Source organism: Wolffia australiana, chromosome 19 (assembly GCF_029677425.1).
Source record: "Wolffia australiana isolate 7733 chromosome 19, ASM2967742v1".
In the NCBI taxonomy this organism is placed as follows: Eukaryota; Viridiplantae; Streptophyta; class Magnoliopsida; order Alismatales; family Araceae; genus Wolffia; species Wolffia australiana.
The window spans coordinates 6659287-6683436 of record NC_135853.1 but is presented as its reverse complement, the minus strand read 5'-3'; the positions used below and the strand labels follow the sequence as shown (position 1 = coordinate 6683436).

The window sequence follows — 24150 nt, the reverse complement described above, 5'->3', positions numbered from 1 at the left end:
GCTTTGAAAGACCCTCCATAGTTACCTCCTTGTGGGATCGTTGCGTGCATGCCGTCATCACCCTGTTGGCGCTGTTGCATTCTCCTGAAGCCAGAACCACCACGAAGGCAGAGTAGAAGACTGCAGGACAGGTAGAGACCATCATTTCACGAGCAGATGATGGTTTTCTCGTAGATTTCTCTGGACTCAGAGACCAGTCAAAATAGGTGTGGGGGAATTAGGGTTATATTGTAGAGATGTTGCTTCAGGGTCTTGCCAGAAATGAAGGCTTGAGGGATTTGGATGCATCGTGTTCTTCCATCCAGTAACTTGATAAGTATTTGATTGTTCCCTGAGGCTGTTCCACTTTCGACATGGACACTGCTATTGCTGGGGGCCCATGATTTGTGTCTGTCTGTGTTGATCTTCGCATCCTTCCACTTCTTCCACTTTTCAAGGAAATCCACTATGAGTTGCAACTCCTGGTCCAGTATCTTTGCGTACACCCAGAGCTCTCTGGGTTTGCCGTACGCAGATTATTACGTCTTTCCTTATCTGTAGCCTAGCAGCCAGGACCTTCTTGCAAGAGAAGAACGGTCGGAGCGTCCGAAGCCAATGATGTGGAGTCAGCACAGAGTAAGAAGAGGAGGAAACGCCTGCAAAGGGAACCCAGATGTGGAAGTAGGAGGGGTGTGGCAGCAGTGCCCTTATCACGTTCATACTCAGTCGATCTTGTGCCCTGAACTCTCCAAGCATGAACAGGTGCATGCTACAGCAATCTTCGAATCATCTTCTAGCAGCAGACGATCGTCTAGCAGGATCAACATATAACAAGCTATAATACAAATGAAAGGAACGACTGCACCTGGACCGTGAGTCTGTGGATGATCGGATGCAGATCAAGCGATGTTCTGCATCACTGTGCTTGAATCTTTCGTTGAACTCCAAGTCTTTCTTATCTTTGTTCTCTTTCAAAATCTTGAACAGGGGTCTGTCTCTCTAAGCCGTGGCATCTTCCACGCGCTCCCCTCTGGCTTTCTTCGACTGCTCTAGCTCTTCCTTCCTGCCTGGAAGGCCCCCATTGTCATTTACAAGGACCGGTGGGCAATTAGTGCCCAAAATGCAGTCGACGTCTGCACCGAGTTGCTTCAAACCATCAACCAAGTCTCCAATAGGCCTCTTCCTCATCCTTGGAACACCATCTAGAATGTATCTTGAATTTCCACCAGCAGCAGTAACAGCAGCAACAGTAGCGGTCACATTGCTGTCCCTGCATTTCCCAGCAACAAGATAGAGGAAACTCTTCCTATACTGGAGGTCAGGGGTGTCCCCTTCAGCTTCCGCAATTGGCCTCACTTTGCGGAGATGGTCAGTGAGTTCGGGTCCTTGCGTCGGATCGTCTCAAACGGGTTAAAGAAGGGGGACCCAAACTACGTCCGAATCGAGGTGTCAATACCGGATAACACAAAGATACCCACGTTTGCCCCCCTCAAGAAGTCTCCAGGCAGCATACAAGTCCCCTTGACAGTGCTCATTCCACCCCCGCCACCACAGCCAGTCACTGCCGTCGCCACAGCCGCTGCCATGATGGATATGGACAAGCAAGTCGGATTGGCATCCCCCCGGCAAGATCCAGCCAAGACTCCGGCATCACGCTCCGACTCACGGTCCGTCTCTGGAAGCTATAGCACTAACACCCTGGCTAACCGAGGGGACCATTCATCAAAGGGGGCTCCGGGGTCATCCCGGCAGACAACATCTCCGCCGTTACAAACCCTGAAGCCCTTGGGGACACCGACACCGCAGTGCAGCAACCGCTTTCCTAGCCTAGTCGCTGATTTGCTGCCAGTCTCAGCCCAACAACCAGAATGTGCAGACTCTCCAGTGGAGGCGGAGGCGTCGCAGAGTATACACTCTGGCCAGTCGACAGTTTTGGGCCGGGCCATGAGACTACTAGCGGCACATAGCCGTTCATACAGGAGCCGGGGGAGACTGCGAAAGACCACAGTGAAGGGGAAAGAAAAGCAGGATAAGCATAGCAAGACCAGCCAGCAGATATCCACGGAATCGGAGGAGACAAGGAAGGCAAGGACGCTAGAAATGGCCGAGGTGATGCGTGTGCTCCGAGATGGGCACATCGAGGGGGAACCTACCCTGTCCTCATGAAGTGCGTCTCATGGAATGTTCGTGGTCTTCGGGATGCCCGGAGACGAGGGATCGTGGGGCGCTACCTCCGCAAATGGGGAGCATCAGTGACATGCCTGCAGGAAACCATGCTTGACAGATGTGCGGCCCAAGTTTGGAATCCTGTGGGACGAGGACATCTTGAGGGGTTTGCAGCCCTAGATGCTGTTGGGAGATCGGGAGGCTTAATCGTAGCGTGGGATGAAGCCTTGTTTGCCACGGTTGAAGAGTGGAAAGGAAGACATGTGGTGGTGGTGAAGTTGGCCCGAATCTCAGACGGCTGGGAATGGGTCGTGGCGTCTGTTTACGGTCCCACTGACCCCAGTCACCGGGAAGAACTTTGGACAGACTTAGCCTCGGTGGCCAGCAGATATCGAGGGCTGCCGATGCTCTTTGGCGGTGACTTCAACGTGACATTAGAGGCCTCTGATCGCCCGAATGAGGCAGGAGGACGAGACCACGGCAGCGAACAATTTTGGTCTTTCCTCGCCGAGGAGGGGTTCCAGGAGATGGGCCCTAGTGACTGTCAATATACATGGAGAAGCTCGGCATCCCCCAATACATGCTCTCGACTAGATAGATTTCTTGCGTCTATTGAGGTCATGGAGCTATTCCCCCTGGCAGCCGTCCGGGCTCTTCCACGACCTCTTTCTGACCACACGCCGATCGCGTGGCACTCGGGGGAAAAGGACTACGAGGCCACCTACCTCAAGATGGACAGATCGTGGTTGCGGGAGCCAAAGTTTCGGGACGACCTAGTCCAATGGTGGGCAATCGCATCCAACGAGGGCCCAAGACCTATGGACATCGCAAGCAAATTGTGGGGCCTCCGCCAATTCCTTATCGGTGCAAGAAGGAAAATCAGAGCTGACCGCACAAGTCGGCGCGACACTGCTCTTGATCAACTCAAGAACCTGGACACTACCGAGGGATCTCGACCGCTCTCAAGTGAAGAGGCAGTACAACGAAGGGCACTAAGAAGCATCATCAGCGAGGAAGATTTGAAGCTGGAAATGGACTGGCGACAACGGTCGAGACAACTGTGGCTGAGATCGGGAGACGCAAATACAAAATACTTCCATATGGTGGCAAATGGAAGAAGGCGCGCAAATAAAATAGATCAAATCCAAGAGGGTAATGAGGTCTTCTCAGAACCCTCTGCAGTTGGGGGCATCCTAAGACGCCATTTCTTTCCCATGACAAGACGAGGGCCACGGAATAAGTGGCGATGGACTGGGGAGGGCGCGACCTGTATACCACGAGATCGACATAAAGCTTTGGTGGCCCCATTCACAGAGGAGGAGGTTCGTCGAGCCATCTCGGGTCTGAATGCAGGAGCCCCCGGCCCGGATGGTATCCCGGTCTTCTTCTTTTCTGAATTTTGGGGCACCGTGGGCTCTGAGGTTATGGAAACGCTTGCGAAATTTCACAGCGGGTCCTGCATCATGGATCGGCTTAATCGCTCCTACCTCAAGCTCATTCCGAAGCGGCCCGGGGCGATTGAGGTGGGGGACTTCAGACCCATCTCCCTCTCGAACTCCATCTACCTGATTATAGCCAAGGTCTTGGCCAATCGGCTCCGGGATCTGCTCGATGCCCTCATCAGCCCTTTCCAGTCGGCTTTTATTCCGGGGAGACAAATGACGGACAGTGCAGTAATTGCTGGGGAAGTGATAGCATCTTGGCAGCGGGAGGTCTCCGGATTTCTTTGGAAAATTGATTTCGCCAAGGCGTATGACTCCCTTGATTGGAGATTCCTTTGGGCCGTACTTCGACGAAGAGGATTTCCAGCAGAGTGGATCAAGTGGGTCAACTCTGTGTCACGACCCACTCATTCTTGGTATTGATAGATGGTCAGCCGGGGGGCAGGTGGATCCATCCCCAAGGAGGCATTCGGCAAGGATGCCCACTGGGGCCTCTTCTCTTCATTCTAGCTGCCGACACACTCGCGATTTGCACGGAGCAAGTCTGCGCCAGGGGCTTACTTCGGTGTTTCCAATCGCCAAGAGGCCAGCAAGGGATCCCGCTGCTGCAATACGCGGATGACACCATATTTTTGCTCGAAGGGACGACGGAAGCAGCTGAGAATGTATCAGTGCTCATGGATATCTTTTCAGACCTCTCTGGCCTTAAACTCAATCGAGCCAAATCCTCATTCATTGGCATCGGCATGACGGCGGATGAAGTGGACAGATGCTCCCAGATCCTCTCCACCCCAATTGAGACTCCCCATCCGATATCTAGGCTTGCCCTTAACAATCGGGCGGGTCTCTAGCCGAGATTGGCAGCCTGTAATTGATAAGATTGAACGACGATTGGAGGGTTGGAAGGCTCGCACGTTGACTCGGGGGGGACGCCTGATCCTTATCAAGTCGGTGCTTGCGGCCATACCCACCTACTACATGTCTATCTTCCGGATGCCGACGGGGATTCGGGCCAGACTTGATACCCTCTTGAGGCGGTTTTTCTGGCGTGGGACAACCATGGAGACGCCCGCAGCATGGCTTTGGTATCTTGGGAGATGATATGCTGACCTCTCCAGGAGGGTGGCCTCGGGATTTGTGCCTTCCAAGAGGCCAACCTTGTGATGATGTTTAAGTGGGTGCAGAGGATGATGCAGCCACCCACAGACCTAGCAACTAACGTCTTATGTGACGGATATGGGGTATCCTTGGATTGGGGCCAAAGAGGGATAGCTAGCCGTGGAGCGTCCGCCTTCTGGAAAGGACTTTGTCCCGTCTTTCGGCTGGCCCGGGATTTTTTCAGACCCCGGTTGGGAGATGGATCCGCCTTCCGATTCTGGCTGGAGGATTTTTCTGGCCTGGGGCTGCTACAGTCTTCCTTCCCCCGGCTATCCGCGCTGTCCAGGGATCTTAATGCAACGGTGAAGGCGTGCTGGGATGGGGCTTGGCTCCCGGTGTTTGAAGGAGGACTATCGGACCAGCGGATCTCTGAATTGGTAAACCTTCTGAGCCTCCTCGACTCAGTGCGCCCGTCGGAAAGCTCACTGGATGCTTGGGTTTGGCTGGACACACGGTTCTCGGTCAAGGCGGCCTATCAGTTGCTGAGGCGAAGCTCAGGCACAGAACCCTCTGATCTGCTGGCCAGCTGCAGGCTCCTTTGGAGACGGAGAATCCCCCTCACGGTGAAAATATTTGGGTGGTTCCTTCTCCGGCGCCGCCTGATGACCCGAACAGCTCGACGGCGTATTTATCCGGAGGAAGCCGCAAATTGTGTCCCTATGTGCGGGGGCCTTGAGGACTGCTCTCACCTCTTCTTCGAATGTCCTATGACCCGAGAAGTATGGGCAGAGGTGGAGGGCGCGCGACTGGAGCCACGGTCGGAGGTGACCTTCTGGGAGTCGCTTCGAAGCGGCGTTTATCGGTGTGAAGCTGAATGGCAAAAACTTTTGCTATCCGTGGGCTATTTGGCTTCACCGAAATGATGTAATCTTTCCAGGCCGCACTCCCTCAGTCATGGCAATCCAACGTGACTCGAGGGGGTTGGCAGCCTTCTGGCATCGAGGGCTATAAGCCCGGTGTCTTTTGTATGCTTCTCGGGTCATTTACTAATTGCAGCAGGGGCACCGATTGGGTGACCCTTTTCTTTTTCAAAAAAATAATAATAATATAATAGGTACATATTTAAACTTAAAGCTCTTGTCAATAAAGGGACCCACGCCTCGTCCCAACACTCACTGACTTTGGCCTCTGGGTGTCTCGCTAGTGCAAATAGTCTTGTGAACTTCAACTTCATGGTGCCTTGGTTAGACCAATTATCAGTCCAAAAATGGAACCTTGCCCATCCCCCAATTTGGGCTCAAAGAACTCCCGCACGTGAGGTATCGCTTGGTGTAGACCAAAAGGGGGATTCTCCCCTGAGAGGAGCCCAACGCCTCTCCCAACCTATCTCGGAGCCATATCTGTCTCTCAGGACATTGAAAACTAGGCCCTCTGTTGACTTCATAATCCTCCACCCATTTGGCCAACAATGCCAGATTCGTTGATTCCAGATGGACCCCCAGCCCTCCCTGCTTCATAGGTCTCCACAGTATCTCCCACGCCACAAGAGGCACTCCCTTGCCCCCTTCCTCTCCAGTGCCTCCCCAAAAGAACCTTCTCATACTCCCTTAATTCAGTAAACATAAATTTAAAATATCACAAGAGATGGGACAGAAAGGGAGACAGTCACCTATTTGAGTAAACTTCTAACCTAACGGTTAATATGCCTCCTTAAACATCAATCAAGAAGTGCCCTATGTTACAACTGATTCTCAAGAGATGCTTTTAACCCAACTTATGTTACATCAGTTGGCCACTTATTCTAATTCTCAAGAACTGCTTTGACCCTAACTTCTCAAGAGAATTGACAGTTTGGGCAAGTCCCGTTAATTGCGGCTATGATGTCACAAAACATACACAAGGTTCATAAGTCTCCCAAGAGCTAGATGCCAAACAAAAATTCAATGACATAAATTGTTTTTGACGATGTGACACTATGCTTACATGGTGAATGTGTAGAAGCTGCTATTTTGGGAATATTTATAATGGTGAGGTCAAAACATTCAACATACACCTCGCTTAGATAAATACAAATGGTCTGTCTGAAGTTGAGTACTTTTTAACCTCCTTTCATCTATAAACCAAGAACTTATCCTTCAAAATAAATGTTAATGAGCCTTCAGATTGGCTGATAATTGCATGTTCCTCTCTGGAGAGGCATAAAATAAAAGGAGAGGCAATATAATTCTTCTTCCTGTAGTTCCCTAATATTAGGCACAAAAGGGAGTTAGCGGTATCTCCGGTTGTTCTGCAAAGCACACAAGAGTGGGTAATGGCTTCTTGTCATATAGAGGTGGCATGTTGCAGGTCCAATGAATTAAGATAAAATTTGATTGAACATTTTTTACTCTCAGAAATAAGCTTTTCAGGAACAAACCTATTCTGGATAAAAATAAGGAGGAACACTGATATCCATAAGATACAAAGAACAAGCTCATACCTGTTTGCCCATAGGCAAAACATGTCGCCTTTGTCCCATGAAAAAGACAAGAAATAATAGGTTCCACTGTAACTTGGTAAACCTGACAAGAAAAAAATCATAATTTTTTTAACAAGAGAAGCCAAAGAAGATGCTCTAATCAGAGACCGGGTCGAGATTCTTTGTACCTTATCATTTGTGACATCCTCATCAAGAACACTGTCGAAGCAGAATTCATGCTTCTCCACATATGCAGTTAAGTCAACCTATGGAGTGTCATCTTAGATGTTTGTTTCCATTAAGAAAACTGAATATTAGGATATTCACCCCGAATATCAAAAATTGAAACGACAGAATTATGAGACCAAATTTCATATATTTCATATATTTCAATTATGATACAAATCTCATATATTTTGAAATAAATGCACTAAAATTTTTGCAAGTTCATTGGACTCCAGACTATAAGTTTGATGTATAAACTTGAGACATAAATGGGAAAGATTCAACTTTTGAGACAATGATGCATTGTTTTCAAGCGCTATAAAATTCCATTAGTCTCCAAATGAAAGTTAGTGTCTAAAATCAAAGCAGGAGGGCGGGAAAATTACCTACCTTACATTGTTCAACTAGAGCGTATGAGTCTAGTATCATAGCTAACCATCACGACCCTGAAGTGAGAAGGTAGAAAATCATGAAGACAAGTACAACTACAAAGAAAGGGTTGATCACTGATTCCGTGAGAAGGAAGAAAGGAAAGGAAAAGAGCCAGGAGGACAGGTTGGCAATGATTGGGTCAAGCACAAATGTTTCTATATTATAACATGGGTTTAAAGGTAGAAGATTGGTGGCCTATACGATTGAGAAACCACAACTGATTAGAAGGTGATGCTGTACCAGCGAGGTTGGAGAATAGACGCATCAGTAAAAACATGAAGGTCATGGAGGAGATAGAGTCTACCAATTCTTTAGCAGCTCAAATCATCTACCTAGAGAGCTTATCGCAGTAGAGACTAGCATTACAAATGAAAATGAGGTATCACTGAACTTCTTATCTACACACTTAAGAGCGAGAAGGTTTACTCTGAGGAGGACATGGGTGTGGGAAGGAAAGTGGCCTATGCCAGCAATGGTAACAACATCATAAGAAGCAGTGATAACCTTGAGGTTACTAGAAGAACCTTAATAAGAGATGAAACTGGGCCAAAGCTTTTCTGGGCAGTGGGTTATCCAAAGAAGAGGAGAGTCAATGCAAAAAGGCACCAATTGGGAGATTATCGATGAGGTATTTGGGCCTGTCGTTGAAGAGGGGGAAGATGGCAAAAACAGACTGGCAACCAATTATAAAGAAAGTAGAACGGGAACAGGAGGGTGGCAAGCGAAGGTGTTGTCAAAGTGAGACGCTTGGTGCTGCTGCGATTGGTATGTTGAGCTGTCCGCATCTTTCATCTTTTGGTATTCAAGATACCAACAAGGATTGGGAAAAGACTAGACATCATTATAAGATGCCTCTCTTTTTTTGAATGAATATAAGATGCTTCTTATGGAGAGGATCCAGCCCAGAACAAAGCCACGGCCTATTGTGTCGGCCTATCGAATTGGGAAGATTCGGGGTCTTACACATACAAAGTATGAACACAGCGCTGCCAACAAAGTGGGTGGAAAGGATTATGAATCCTTGAAGACAACCTCACCATTCAAATACTTTTTAAAAAAAAATTAAAATAGGGAAGCCCACCCGAAGTCGGTTGTCTACCCAAAATTACTATTGATATATATGATCCTGACATAGTACATGCCCAGCCCGCCGGGCCCATATCATCTCTTATGTCCTACTGAACCAGTAGGATATACATTTCCCTACATCATGAAGCACCAATTCTAGAGACACAGCCTTCCCACTAGATATCACCTCGTTGTGGAGAAGCCACAACGTCCAAAGCACCGTTCCAAGGGACATCACCCTTTAGGCAAGGACTCAGAAGGATTAGGAATTTCTTCTCCGCCAAGTTACACGATGGCTCAGTATTTCCTTATTGGGTGGATGCATGGTCGCTACAAGGCATGTAGTGTGTGACATAGCCTTAAACCAAGGTTAAGGACTGCTGGGTGGAGTGTGGAACACGATGTTAATTGGTGCCCGATCAGACCACAGGGTTGCAGAATTCATGGACATGAAGCAGTCCCTAGCACAGTTAAGCCCAAGGTGCATCAAACAAGATGGCTGAACATGGGTCAACAGCCCTTTCCAGACCAAAAGGTGATCCATGTCCTCGTGATCGTCTCTACCTCACCGCGTCTCCAGGCAGCTCCTCCCCGGTCGATCTCTATCCCCCTCAACTCAGCCTCTCCCTGACCATTTCTGTTCTTTCTTCACCCTGGGAACTCTCCTTATCCTCAAATTACATAGGAGACAATACATCCTTAGACCGGGAATGTATTATTGGTATCCGAGCGAACCTCCACCTGGCCTCCGATAAGGCCTTCGTCACCATGGAGACAAAATCCGAGGGCTCCTCCACAGAGGGCGTCGACACGTAAGCAAAAGCCATAGCCGAAGCTCCGGAGCTCCACCTCTCGGCCATCGCCGAGCAGGTGAAGGTACTCATGCTCGCACACGAGCAATGACAAGCAGCGCAAGGAACATCGCTGCTATTGGTCCCTAATCGGGAATCACCGACAGCCACCGCAACAGCGGAGCTGATTGCTCCGGATTCCATGTCCGACGAGAAAAGATGCGGGCCTCCGGCTGCGTCCCCGGCAACCGTTATGCCGCCCGCTGGCAGTGGGCCCTCAAATTGCAGGCCGTATGGCCGCGACCTCATCGGCCACTCCTGCCGCGGACCTGACTGCTACTGCCACTGCCGTATTGACTGCCACTGCTGACGCGACCTCGACCACCACCACCGCCGTGGCCTTGACCACTGCCACCACCGCCGTGGCCTAGACTGCTGCCGGGGTCCAGACCATCCTGATCGCCTGAATCCCCCCCCCCAACTGCTCTTGCAAGGCCCGGACGGACGAGAGAACCCCACGCCAGCAAACCCTAACAAGCCGCCAACATGGGGCAAGGGGCCATCAACCCCTGGCCCAGGGCAACAGTTCTCCTCCCTGGGGGGGACGATTAGGGAACGGCAGCCGTCATCCGTCACATCACATGTCACGGTGCTGGCAACATGACGAATGACGTGACGGTGATGGTGACAAAATTAGGGGCCGTGACGGTGGCGGTGACGGATGACGAACTGAGAGTGACGGTAAAGTGACGTTCCCCTCGGACGAGTGACATGATGGGACAGCCGTCACGGATGACAGCCGTGATGGATTTTTAAAATGAGCTTAAAAATTGTTAGATTTAAGCTTTTCAACAGTCGAGATTTTGCCACGTGGCGTTGCTAACTTGATTTCTTGGCATTTGGAGACAAGCCCCTGCATTTATTCGCGCGCGCAAAAGGCTGTTGTCCAAAGATAATTGGAGATATGCCCCTACAGTTCTCTCTCCTCTGCATGGTTGTTTTTCCCATCACACGTGACGGTGACGCCGTCCAGTGACGGGGACGCCGCAAACCGTGAAGGTGACACAAACGTGACGGATTTTTCTGAAATCTTCGTATGTGTGAAGGGATGGTGACGTGAGGAAACTTTCGCCACATCACCGCCCGTCACGAATCGTCATCCATGCCGTCACGTTCTGGGCATCATGTCCCAGACGTGCCATTCCCTAGGGGCGAGGCCCCATTCACCTCGGGCCCAGGAGCAACGAGAATGGGCCCGCCACTTACATGGACAGCCTGAGTTCTCTCACCCACTAGGGGAAGGGCGGCCATCTCCCCCCTGGCCCTCCTCTCTCTGGGACGGGCCCAGCCTTACTCGCCCACCAGAGGAGGGCAACCCCTCCCGACCCAGGCCAACCTCCCATTGGGACGGGCACGACCTTACTCACCCACCTGAGGCGAGCAGCCCAGTACGACCCAGGCCCACACCCCTCTGGGATGGTCCGGACTGGGCCTCTGAGGCCCCAGATTGCCAACTCCGTGGAGATAGGATAGACACCCCCCCACTCAAGGCCCTACTTTAGGATGCCCTTGGGGGGACTGAATTACGCTCCACGGTATGAGCTTGGTCAATCAAGACCTCCGCATGCCCACATGTCCATATCGGGACAAGAGGCCATGGCCTCACCTTGCTCCTTGCCATCTGCCTGCGTCCTTCCCCACCACGATTGTGAAGCCAAACCTTGATGAGCAAGGGGGATGACGAATGGGATGTTTGGTCGATCTTCCCTTGGCATGCACCACCTCTGTGGTTTCCAAGGAGTCATCCTCCATGCCTAGACATCAACCATGATCATGGACATCCCTGCCACCGCATTGCCGAGCCTCCAATTTTCTCAGATGGGGATCCAGACAGTTGGTTGCGGCACGTCGAGCAATATTTCCGGGCCACCCATGCTGACGACATGGATCGCCTGAACTTTGCCTCTTCATACTTGGACAGGAAGGCATCAGCTCGGTTCTGCTACATCAACGACTACACGGGTTTCCAAGATTGGGCGCATTTCAAATGTCAGTTCATCTGGCGCTTTGGTCTCCAACCTCCCGTGGAGTATCATTGCCTCGTTCACCTTCAGCAGACCGGGACCGTGGATGAATTGATCGCCTCTTTCATGGAGCTCGTTGGTAGTAACCCACGCTTGCTGACAACACCGCTATGCATGCCCTACACACTGCCTAGCGCCCCGCCGTGCGTGCAGAGGTAAACCGACTCTACCCCAGGACTACTAGCGAGTTGATTGAATGTGCCTTTGAAGTGGAGTCGACCCTGGCCGAGTTACAAGATCAACGACGACCACCAGCCGTCTCAGGTTGTAAAAAAATAGGCGCCTCCTCAAGTACTCCCTGCCAGGCAATCCTCAAGCCTCCTTAGTTTTGCTACCCAACTTGAGGACACGCTGGTCGTCCAAGGGGGGAGTATTGACAGGATTCCCGGGCCCTTGTTGGGGGCATTCTCGTCGTTTTGTCATTAAGGGCACCAGGCCCCTCCCCTCCATGTTTCATTTAAATAGCACAGCCCTCCTTCTAGGAGGGCAGATTGGAAGTTGTTCTTAAGCATTGTTAGTTTCTCTTCTCGTATCTCTTCGTATGAACAAACTCTGTCTCCCCTCGCAAACATCGTCCTGGTGATTCTCTACTGCATTGTGTCTCCAGGTGGCTCGTCCCCGGCCGATCCCTACCCCCTCATCTCGGCCTCTCCCTGACCATTCCCGTTCTTTCTTCACCCCAGGAACTCTCCTTGTCCTCAAATTACATCAGTGACGAAACATCCTTAGATCAGAAACATATCAAAAGCATGGACCAGGGACTTACCCAAGAACTTTTGAAAGAAGACATAAAATATTTGAAAGAGTTGCTGGAACTTTTGAAAATTTACTTGAAGTTTGTCCGTGTCCAGAAATTGGGTCATTCCTTTATAAAAGATATTATGGAAAAAGGACGATGTGTGTACTTTTGTCACCTATTAAGGTGACAAAAGTGTAGATTGAATCGTTCCTGGGGGGGGGTGTGAGCCCAAGCCTGCAACACCCTCCCTCCCCGCGCGGCAGTCCCTTCCGCCGTGCAAGTTCGAGCCCGCAACCCCACGGTGGTCCTCCGCCGTGCGAGCCCGAGCCCGCGAGCCCCCGCGGCGGTCCCCTCCGCCATGCGAGCCCAAGCCCGCAACCCCCCCCCCCTCTCGGTAGTAAGAAACGAAGAAGAGTTTGAGAGGCAACGGTCATGCCAGGAAGATTTTTGCACCACTCTAATTCAACACCCAGTGGTGGGAGTGCCTATGACAGAGGGCGAAGACATGGCAACCAGAGAAGCAGTGGGTACAGAAACAGGGGTCGAGGTGGGTGTGGAGGGGGAAACAGGGGTGGATCCCAAGATGGCAATCTGAGGAGCAATGGTGGATATCACGGAGGCAGTAACGACAGTGGATATCAAGGAGGACGAGGACATGGGCAAGACCATAGCGGAAGATTAGCGTATATCCGCAGCATCAGTGACACGCGAGCATACTGGCAAAAATTGGAAGAGGACGGCAGGAGGACACACCGTGTAAAGCTAAGGGGTTCGTCTGATGCAGACCAGGCGATGAAGGGGCATGTAGAAGGGACGCAGCTCTAAACTCGCCAAGGGGGGAGCAAAGAATTCTGGGAGAGACAACAGGCGGCCGGAAGAAAAAGACGGAGGCAGGCGGGAGCCAAGGGGAGTTGAAGATACAGAGGAAGGATGGGTGACAGTGAAACCCCGTCGTGCCAAAGAAACTCGGCCCGTAAATCCAGTACCACATTGGTGCCACTTCAATGAGGAGAAAAGGTGTTTTAGATGTGCCTAGCTCGGGGATATCACGCACATGAGTGCAGAGAACCGGTAATATGCCGCCGGTGTAAAAGAACAGGTCATCGTCATTTTAACTGCCAACAAGGAGAAGAAAACAATGGACGCAAAGTGCATGTGGAGACTCAAGGTCAGACCAAAGACCACAAGCAAGTAGGCCAGCCACGGAAGAGCGGGATCAATGCAAAGCTACTCTCCAGAAGTGCTTGGTGGGAGATGTGCTGGGGGGCCCTTCAGACGTAGAGGAGGCCCAAAGGGACCTATGGAAGAATTTTCCGACGTTGGGGTCAACTGAGGTGTGGAGGCTGGATACCAATACCTTGTTTCTTCAGGGGCTATCCATGACGTCATATGTAGCTGTTTGCGGCTGGACACAGAGAATTGATGACAACACAAAGATAAGATGGCGTCGGGTTCTTCCCATGGACGGGATCAAAGGAAAACAAAAGAACGAGGTCGTGGTGGAAGCGCATGGAGTCACATTGTTACAGCGAAGAAGGTCGACACTGGACTCTATGGTCGCATCATTTGGGAGGCTCAAGAGTATCATCTCGACGGGCTTGGAGTTGGGGGATCCCAAAGTGGTACTTCGAGAAATTGAAATGACAGAAGGAGGTCCGATACCAGGGTCGGTCCGACTACAAGCAGGCGGGGACGTCTTTAGAGTGGAGTTCCAACCCAGGATCCCACCGCCGGCACCAGAAAACACTAGGTGTCCTAGGACTCGACAAGACAAGATGTCCAGCACAGACAAGAGAAACGGGGCAGAAGTCTGCGGAGAGAAGTCCAGCACAGGCGAGAGAAAGCAGTTCTGCAATACACAGGGCTTGTCTGACACTCGTCGTGCCATCGGGTCCCAACAAGAACATGGAAGTTATAGAGCGAGACGGCTCAGATCTCTGCAGCCACCAGATGTTCCGAATGAGCCGAACATGGTGGCTTCCCAACAAGGGGAAAGCAACAAGGAAACCCAAAGTCCACCATGGCAGAGGGTAAGGGCGCCCCAGAGGACACGTTGGATCAAGAAGGCAGACCTTCAACGCTTTAAAGGCATGGTGTACCGGCAAGGGAAATTGGCCTTGACTGATGCAGAGGGCAAGAAGGCATGGGTGGTGACCGGGAAAAACGATCAAATACGACTGCGAGAAGAAGGGCTGTCAAGAAAAGTGGAATCACGGCAAGTGATGGAAGGAGACAAAACTAGACAGCAAGATAACAAGGGGAAGGAGATTGAAGCGCCATCCAGCCATAGAGTGGAAACTGAGATAGAGGAGAATCAGATCGCACAACAAATGGTGCGTGAGTTAGCCGAGAAAATGGATCTGCGGCCGGAGCCGCGACAAGGGGGAGGCCATCAGAACAATTATGAAATGCATCTCTTGGAACATGCACGGTCTCCAAGATGGAGGCATGGAGTGGTGGGAAGATATGTGCGCCAATGGGGGGCCACAGTAGTTTGCTTACAAGAGACAATGCTTGAGAAGTGTGGTGCAAAAGAGTGGAATTTGGTGGGGCGTGGTTTCCTAGAGGGATGTGTGGCAGTCAATGCAGTCGGGAGGACAGGAGGTTTATTAGTGGCTTGGAACATGGCGGTTTTTGCTAAGGTCTTGGACAGGACAGTATGTGGTGGCAGTAAAATTGAAAAGGAGGAGTGATAATTTCCATTACGTTGTGGCGTCGGTCTACGGCCCAGTTATTGCAGCTCGGCGAGACAAACTGTGGGAGGAGCTGGAAGGAGTGGTCTCACTCTTTCAGGGGACTCCTTTTCTATTTGGGGGGGATTTCAATGTGACGTTGGAGGCGGGGGATAGAATAAAAGGTGCTTGAGGCGAGGACCAAAGATCGGCGAATTTCTGGTAATTCATTTCGCGAGCTGGATTGCAAGCAATGGGACCAACAAATTGTACGTACACATGGCAAAACACAAGGGGACCTGCCACCCTCTCTCGCTTGGACAGATTTTTGTGTTCAGTGGAAATGCTAGATGTATACCCACTGGCTGATGTGCGAGCACTTCCTAGACCGCTGTCAGATCACGTTCCAATTATTTGGCAAGATAATGTCGGCCAAAATAGATCTACATATTTCAAATTGAATAGATCATGGCTAAGAGAAAAGGGCTTCAAGGAAGAAGTGGTATCGTGGTGGACGCTACAACCCAATTGTGGCATGGCCACAGAGAGGTTGGCTACCAAACTGACAGGACTAAGACAACATCTTATGGGGCTCAAAAAAAAAATTCGAGAAGGGAGACACTACAAAAGGGAGGAAGCACTATTAAGAGTCCGACAACTAGATGACATAGAGGACACCCGGTGCTTAGTGGAAGCTGAAGTCAATGAAAGAAAGGCTGGTAGAGAGGTGGTGGAAGAGAAAGACAAGAAGATAGAACTTGATTGGAGGCAGCGTTCACGACAGCTTCGGCTGAAGGAGGGGGACGCCAACACTTGCTTCTTTCATTTGATGGCGAATGGAAGGCGTCGATCGAACCAAATACTGAGGGTGCAGGTGGGGGACCATGAATACGATGGAACATGAGCAGTGGGAGGAGCATTAACAGATCATTTCAGAATGGTAACTAAACGGGGGCCTCGTAACCGATGGAGGTGGAGCGGAAGAAATGCATCCCTGGTGACACAAGAGCAAAAGATTGAGATAGTAAAACCATTCACTCAAGAAGAAGTGCAGGTACTGATCCAAGGGCTAAATGGTGAGGGTGCACCAGGCCCGAATGGATTTCTGGTATTCTTCTTTGGAGAGTTTTGGGAGCTGGTCAAGTCCGAGGTTATGCACACGTTAGATGAATTCTGACGAGGAAATTTTGACATGGAAAAACTCAATCAATCGCTCTTGTTTCTGCTCCCCAAGCGACCAGGAGCAACCGATGTGGGGGATTTCAGACCCATTGCATTCTCGAACTCAATTTATCTCATCATCGCCAAAGTGCTGGCCAACCGGTTAAGGAAGGTAATTGGGGACTTAGTCGGACCATTTCAATCTGCATTCATTCCAAGGAGACAATTAGTGGACGGAGCAGTGGTAGCAGGAGAAATTGTATCAACATGGAAGAGAGATGGGACAAAGGGCTTCCTATGGAAAGTCGATTTTGCCAAAGCCTATGATTCTCTTGATTGGAGATTTCTTTGGTCTGTTATGCGAAAAAGAGGTTTCCCCGATGAATGGGTGGCCTGGGTGCGGCGATGTGTTACGTCCCACTTATTCTTACTCCTGGTGAATGGAAATGCGAAAGGAGGTTGGATTCGTCCACAGAGGGGAGTCAGACAGGGTTGCCCGTTAGCACCTCTAATTTTTGTTCTAGCAGTGGATACTTTGGCTACTTGCACCCTCAGAGTCTGCGAGCACGACCTCCTCAGAGGCTTCTAGACAAAGAGTTATCCGGCGGGCATTCCCTTACTTCAGTATGCAGACGACACAACGTTCTTCATAGAAGGATCGGCAGAGGAGGCACGTGCTTTATCTACATTATGAGATCTATTTTCAGACTTCTCAGGCCTACAATTGAATCGAGCCAAGTCGGCATTTGTGGGGTTCGGGCTTCCTGCTGAGGAAGAGGCCCAATGTGCTAACGCTCTAGGCACACCTAGAGGGTCGATTCCGATGAGCGATTCAGGTCTTCCGTTGACAGGGAGACATATGATAAATGCAAACTGGCGACCAGTGATTGAGAAGGTGGAGAGGAGATTAGAAGGCTGGCAGAAAAGAGTGCTATCAAAAGGGGGTAGCCTGGTGCTACTGAGATCGGTGCTCTCAGCAATCCCTGTTTTCTATCTTTTGGTCTTCAAGATGCCAACAGGTGTGGAAAAACACTTGGATAGATTGTTGAAAAGGTTCTTTTGGGGAGGCAATGAACACAAAGAGCGCAAGGGGGTGCCCCTGGTCTTGTGGAATATAGTATGCTGACCTGTGAATCAGGGGGGTTTGGGGATCCTCCACCTGGAGTCCATGAATTTGGCATTATTGACCAAGTGGGTGGTAAGACTTGGATCAGCAAAAGAGGACCTGGTCTTGAATGTCTTGAGAGACAGATATGGCTCAGAAACTGATTGGGAGTGGCGTTGGACCTCTCTAGAGGGGAGTCTCCATTTTGGCAGGGTCTATGTCAAGCCATACCGCGTATCCGGCGGGTTTTTTGACCCCAAATTGGGAGCCGGTGTTGATTTTCGATTTTGGACCGATAACTGGTCCAATAAAGGCATCTTGAAAATAGAATTCCCAAGACTTTTTGCACTAGCGCAGAGCCCTCGCGCTACCACTAGTGAGTGTTGGGATGGAGCTTGGAACCCAATCATGACAGGGCATTCTCGGAGCCACAGTTTTCGGAATTTATGAATATGCAACAAGTCGTTCTCCATCTGACCCCGACTAAGGAGTCACGTGATGGATGGATATGGCAAGGGACAACTTTTTCGGTAAAAAGAGGCCTATATGAAGATCAGAGGGGACACGCTGAAGGATTCAGCAATCACCACCACATGCTCCTTGTTGATGAAGCAAAGAATCCCGCTCAAGGTGAGGCTCTTCAGCTGGTTGTTGAGGCGGCAACGATTAGTTACAGGAGTCGTACGCAAGAGATGGGTCCCCATGGCTTCCACAGAGTGCCCCTTGTGCGCCGGATGTGACGTCCCTTTGTTCCTTTGCCCGGGGAATATGGGCATTGCAAAAGTTGGCGGGGGCGGATGTGACATCAGATGAGGCACTTTGGGCTTCAATTGGTGATGGAAGATACAGGAACAAGCTGGATTGTGGAAGACTCCTTGCAGTGCTATGGGCGATATGGCTGCACCGTAATGAAGTGGTATTCAAGGGAAAGAAGGCTTCCATGGAGAATGTCCTACAGGACGTGAAGGCACTAATATTTTTTTGCTTTGGAGTTAGGTGAGTGGCAGACCATTTTGGTCAGGTTGTATATGGCTTATACACAGCTTCTTTTCTTAATAGCATCAGGTTGACCACCGCTCCGGGTGGTCTTCCTTATTTTCTTCAAAAAAAAAAAAAACTTTTGTCACCTAGTATTAAAAAAGGCATAGAAATACAATATTTGCATGAGAATAGAGTAAATGAAACACTACCCAACCAAGGAAAGAAATGGACTACTCAAGGCAAATACACAAAATGATAAGTAAAAAACACAAAAGCGCTTAAATTGGCATAGATAAATAACGGACCTTCAGCTTCGGCTCATGGACAGTTAAAAGTGTGCCATCATCCACAGTCACAACATCATCCTCCCCACGTGACTTTTCTTTTTTGTTTAGTGGTCTCTTTCGAACCTGGAGAACATCTCAAAATATTAATAAAAGACCAAACACCGCATACTGAAACAAAAAAAGAAACTAGATATTACAAGTTCAAAGGTTAAAGCATGTTACGCTTTCACATTTAAGAATTTTCAAGAGTGATATAATGATAATAATAAATTTAAAACAAATTTAAGATAGAGAAGGGTAGTAACAGAAAACACAAACGTTATACAGGACTTTTATCATCATGAATGATTTTATATGGCTGAAGATACATTTAAAAGCAATTTTAAGAAGAACAAAAAAATTCAAAGTAGAAAAATTATGATGACTCTTATAAGACGCAATGACAAGGAATTGACAGCTGCTGTAGGGTCTAGAATAGGGGGGAAAAGTATGAATGCAAACACCCATTCCACAATTCTTTGCCGCAAACACTCCACGGAGGATCAGCTTTTTGCTACGTGGTGTCTCATCTGTTAATTCTCGGCTAATATCGTTTTATGGTATCAACTAATGTGCATTTGCAATTTCTTAGTCTGTCTATGATTTTTGGAGAATAATACCAAACTTATACCAAAGGCCATCAAGAGAGAGAGCCAAATACTAAAAGTTTCATGAATGATGGCAAAATTTTAATCATAGGTTATAAAGCTTTTCTGTGAGCAAAATTATAAAGCAATATCATTTGACAAATATCCATGGTTTTCTTTGACATTTAAGTTCCTGACTTAAAAAATTCTCCACTAGAATTCTTCTATTTTTCATAGTCAGCTTGTTCGTAGAGCAAAAATTATAGAAACCGTTCTTTCATCCTTTCAACAACGCCAGGATTCCATACTTCAAACTATCAAAGATCCATTTTCTAAATTGCATACTATCACATAGAATCATACCACAACTTTGATCTTTGATATGCTGGCTTCTTTTCCTCCGTGCTCTTTTGACAGAGTTGGAAATCTGCCACTACCGTCCAGTAATGTCTTTTGCAGCTTACCAGCCACTGTATCAAACTCATCGTCAAGACTTGAAGTAGACACAAAAGATGGCGGCTCATAGGATTCCGAAGCAAAATGCTGTCAAGAAAATGAGAAAGAGAGGAAATTTGCGAGTAATTAGATAGACGCACGATCAAATTGCACGACCACATGGAACTACAAAATAGTCATCGTGAAGCACATAAATCATGCCAAGAAACTTCAATTGACCATTCTTCACTGAGTTATTACAATGAAGGGGTATTTATCCCCATAAAAGTATAAAGAAACAGCTATCAAGGCTTCCTCTCTTTTAGGCCTTATTTTGAGTTATCTGATGGATCCGTTGGGATCTTAATCAGAAATCTCTTCCACAAACATATATCACACAACTCAGGGAAGGGATGCCTCGAAAAATTAGAAACTATTAAAAACGTCAAAGAGAGTTTAACATTAGCCTCACCAAAACAGACTTTGGGCACAGGTCGACGAAGAATTTTCACAAAGAGAGAATGACGCAAAATAGTGAATCCTACCTCTGAAATGAGTTCCGTGTCATCAATTGAATGAAGGTCCAAAAGCCCAGCCCCAAATTCACCTCTTAGTTCAGATGAGTAGAGGCTAGAATTCCCCACAACAAAACTAGGAGAATTATACAGATCCGCACCAGAAACACCATTGAAACTCATACTCTTAAAAAGCATTAGACGCCTTTGCTTCTCCTCAGCGGATTGCTCACCATACCCCTGCCAATATGGTAATTATTGTAAATTTCCATCGATAATAACTTACACCTTACCTAGCAAACAGATATGCGAAGAAAAAAACCAGGAGGCATGAAAGGTAACCAAAGATAATACGAAAATTGATCAACAAAAATGTGACCTGTGGAACTATTATGAGTACAAAAATGATGCCGCTAGTACCATAATAAACACGAAATTTTCAAAAAGTGCGACGAATGCTACGAAAATGGATGTTCTTAATTATACCAGTAAGAAAAAGTGAAACCAAAAATGAATGAGAATATGTACGCAAAAGAAATCAAGTGAAAGTAAATAAAATAATATCAAGTCCAATAGACTTCTTAAAAGGCAGAATTTTTGAAGCATTGACGAGATATCGTAAGGTTATTTTTCCCCAACTTGGGCTAACATGGATTTTTAAAAATTGGGCAGTTTTTGTTAAACCATCAGAACGAAGACCGTCCTCACCCGAGGATGAAAGAGTAGCCCTCCATATCATAAACAACTCAAAAGAAACAACATTGTTTGGAAAACTTCTCGAGACAGAAAAAAAACCGGTATGACAAAATCTTTTCGAAAAAGCTTTTCAACAGAGGTTCTACAAAAACATCCCATGAAAGCTAAAATCCGGTTCTTGAGAGACTCAGAAAATCAACGCAAGTTTAAAATGCCATATGATGGGAAAACATTCACATCAAAAGTAATCCTGACCTCGCATTTGAATTGTAAAATAAATTAAGGTATCCATATTCCAACCTGCATTTCAAGAAATTATATCGCTCTGTGTTCAGCGGGATTCGACAGAGACGAGAGAAGGTACGTCACCACATGACGACTGTTCCCCAATACACACACCACTTCCTATTAAGAGGTCGCTAAATTGCAGTTCAGAGGAGAAATCGCGACTCGGCGTAGTTGTATCGCTGGATTAAGTAAGAAACTTCGTCGACGCCAAACTGCACAGGCGAGATGAGCATAAGCGACTTGAAGGAAGACCTCCAAACAATTGTATTGATTTCACACGATGCTGGTAACCCACCAATGGCGCAGAAACTTCGAGGTCCGGGAAAAACGCAAAGTGATCTCGAATTGAAGATCAAATGCGACAAAAACTCCCGGTTAACGAGATTCACGGAGATTTCCGCAGCAACCTGATTTTTCTGCTTGATCCGAAACTTCAAGGTATAAAGCAAAGATCCAAGATTACAGTGGATCAGAATTCAATGAATGTACCGAAATCAATTCCCACTGCCCTCGCTCTGCTCCCACCGCCTCGTTGGATAGCCACCGCTCTCCGAGGAGAACGACTCTTCGAACGCCGACAAAGTAACACCGTCGGTGTCAATACGCGCATTTATACTGTTAAGTTTGAACAGTGCCAGACTGTCATAAGACAAGATTAAAGTGAGGAATTATGTAAAAAGGATTAAATGAATAAAGTCCTCCAGTTTCACGGGAGCACATTTTTTTGACAAAAATTTGGAAGTCTTGAGGAGATGTAAAAATTGAACGATGCATTACATTTCTACTTACATTCAACTATTTTTACTTTCCAATTATTTTTAGCGTAGTTTCATTTGGTGTTTGCTGTATCTCTGTTTTTACTATGCTCCAATTTTCTTTATGTCCTTAGCTTAGATGCAGCAAAGGTTAACGAAATGATAGATTGGTCAAGATGGGATCGTTCATTATCATTATATGGGGGAGGATTTTAAAAAATATAATGTGATGAAGTTCTTAATGAAAATATATGTGGCCGGCAAGCCAATCACGCATTCCACATCTCGTTCGATGTTCACTGGTATAACGACTTCAATATTGTGCACGTGTGATGCTTATAACGAAGGCCATGAATACAATATCGGACTTAGTGAATTATGATGAGATCGTAATAAGGAGATCACTAGTCTTTAAGCATGTGCTCGAAACATTCCTATTCGAAGGAACAAGAGAAGGACATCGAAGTACCCGGATAGAATAGCACTATCTAGCCTCACTCATATGACGAATATGGCCAGTCTCATAGCCATTAGTGTGGAGACACTAAGGATAATAGTGGGTGCTCTTTAGTGAAAAGATTCCATTGAATTTATCTGAATGAATCTGTGAATGATATTATACAAAATTATCAATCAAGTAAATTCACGTCGCGGTTGTGTAAGTGAACCTTAGACCTGAGACACCAAAGACATCTTGTGGACAGATGCTTGTACTTTACCTATGGCCAACGAGTCTTCAATCATGAGATTCTAAACGATCTTAGTTCAGGTACATCAAGAAGTTCATGAAGACGATTGAGTGGTCAAGATGGGATCATCCACCCTCGGTATAAGAGGTGACAGCTGAAGACGATGCGATGAAGTCCTTGGTCAAGGTAATGAAATATCAAGAGAAGAGTTCTTCGATGATTTTCGAATGCATTAATACTAACTCAAATGACCAATTAGGGTTTGACAATTGACCATACTCTAAGTCGTCCAAGGAGCGTCAAGTGGATGAGGGACTACACCATATGTAGTAACTAATGACGAACAGGTTCCATGAAGTGAACTGATACGCACTCATTTGTAACTTCTAGGACACGAGGTGTAGCTTGGCACCCCACATGTTGGAGACTCGACTTATCGATTGGGTTAAATCGCTCCAACATTAATTAATTTATAAGTTGATATATTTAATTAATTTGGAAGGCCAATAAAATTTATTAGACCGTAAGAGTTGTTAACTAGATTGATACATCGGCATAGAGGGTCACACGCGAATAGTCTTTTGGATGTCAAAAGATGTACTTAAGTTTTTGGAGGTTTTTATGAAAAATACCTTTAAGGATAATAGGGGAAAGCCTGAATGAAATTCACCTAGGCCAAAATTGTTCAGGGGCATTTTCCCTTCTTCTCCTTTCTCCCCAACACACCTTTTCCCTGCTCGATGCGATCGGGTCGGCGTAACGACGACGATGGAGGTAGAACGGGGCTTGTCAACAAGAAGGAGGAGATCCAACGTGCTGAGGATCGTGTGGATAAATCTAGAGGCTGCACATTTGTGTAGCTCAACTCGACTCACTCCAAGATCCAAGAAACCACGAATGTGATCCGTGTAAAGGTACTATGTTTTACGATATTATTGATGTTGTTCGATTTCTGTTCAAGTCTTCCGCTGTGGAATGTTTTGATTTCTTCATCCATGTCAAGGCCTCGAGAACCCAACAGTTGTATCAAAGCCAGATTCCGCCTTGATTTGGATGAAGAAGGGCACCAAAACTGTCTAAAACGAAGTGCAAAAAGATAGTTTTTGCACTAGTTTAGTTCATATTTGCTCGAAATGTGTTCCTTGTTCCGTTTTGAGCTCTCTAGAGCTTGAACAGACCCTATTAAATATCTGAACGAGGCCTACTAAAGGCATAATAGCCCCCTGTTCAACTTGAACGGGGATGGAGGCTTGCTTAGAGCGGAACAGACTCTGTTTAGACTAAATAGGCCCTTAACATGGCGGAACAAGGGCCCCAACAGAATGGGGCCTCCTCAAGGCAGAATGGGGCCTCGTTCAGTTTGAACGGGCCAGTTTAGCGATGGCAGCCCTCTGGCAGCTTGATGACGGCCCAGCGGCGCCCCATGGGCCCTGCGTTTCCAAGATCAGGTTTGACCCG

The 24150-nt window shown here is 47.8% G+C and overlaps 1 protein-coding gene across 2 annotated transcripts in view; it reads right to left on the bottom strand.

The window, feature by feature from the left end:
- LOC144715930 (kinesin-like protein KIN-13A) overlaps window positions 1–21844 on the bottom strand; it is a 48232-nt gene extending 26388 nt beyond the window's left edge. The window contains exons 1-8 of one of the 2 annotated variants that reach the window (XM_078590938.1): window positions 21738–21844; window positions 21544–21664; window positions 21261–21460; window positions 20295–20504; window positions 19678–19857; window positions 18707–18811; window positions 7332–7409; window positions 7165–7246 (exon numbers count right to left, since the gene is read on the bottom strand). In XM_078590938.1, coding sequence (XP_078447064.1) covers window positions 7165–7246; window positions 7332–7409; window positions 18707–18811; window positions 19678–19857; window positions 20295–20504; window positions 21261–21266 — 661 coding nt within the window. In that variant the 5' untranslated portion in view covers window positions 21267–21460; window positions 21544–21664; window positions 21738–21844. Of the gene's footprint in view, window positions 1–7164; window positions 7247–7331; window positions 7410–18706; window positions 18812–19677; window positions 19858–20294; window positions 20505–21260; window positions 21461–21543 lie in introns of both variants that reach the window. The other variant, XM_078590937.1, reaches the window with a different exon arrangement.
- Between the last annotated feature and the right edge of the window lie 2306 nt (window positions 21845–24150).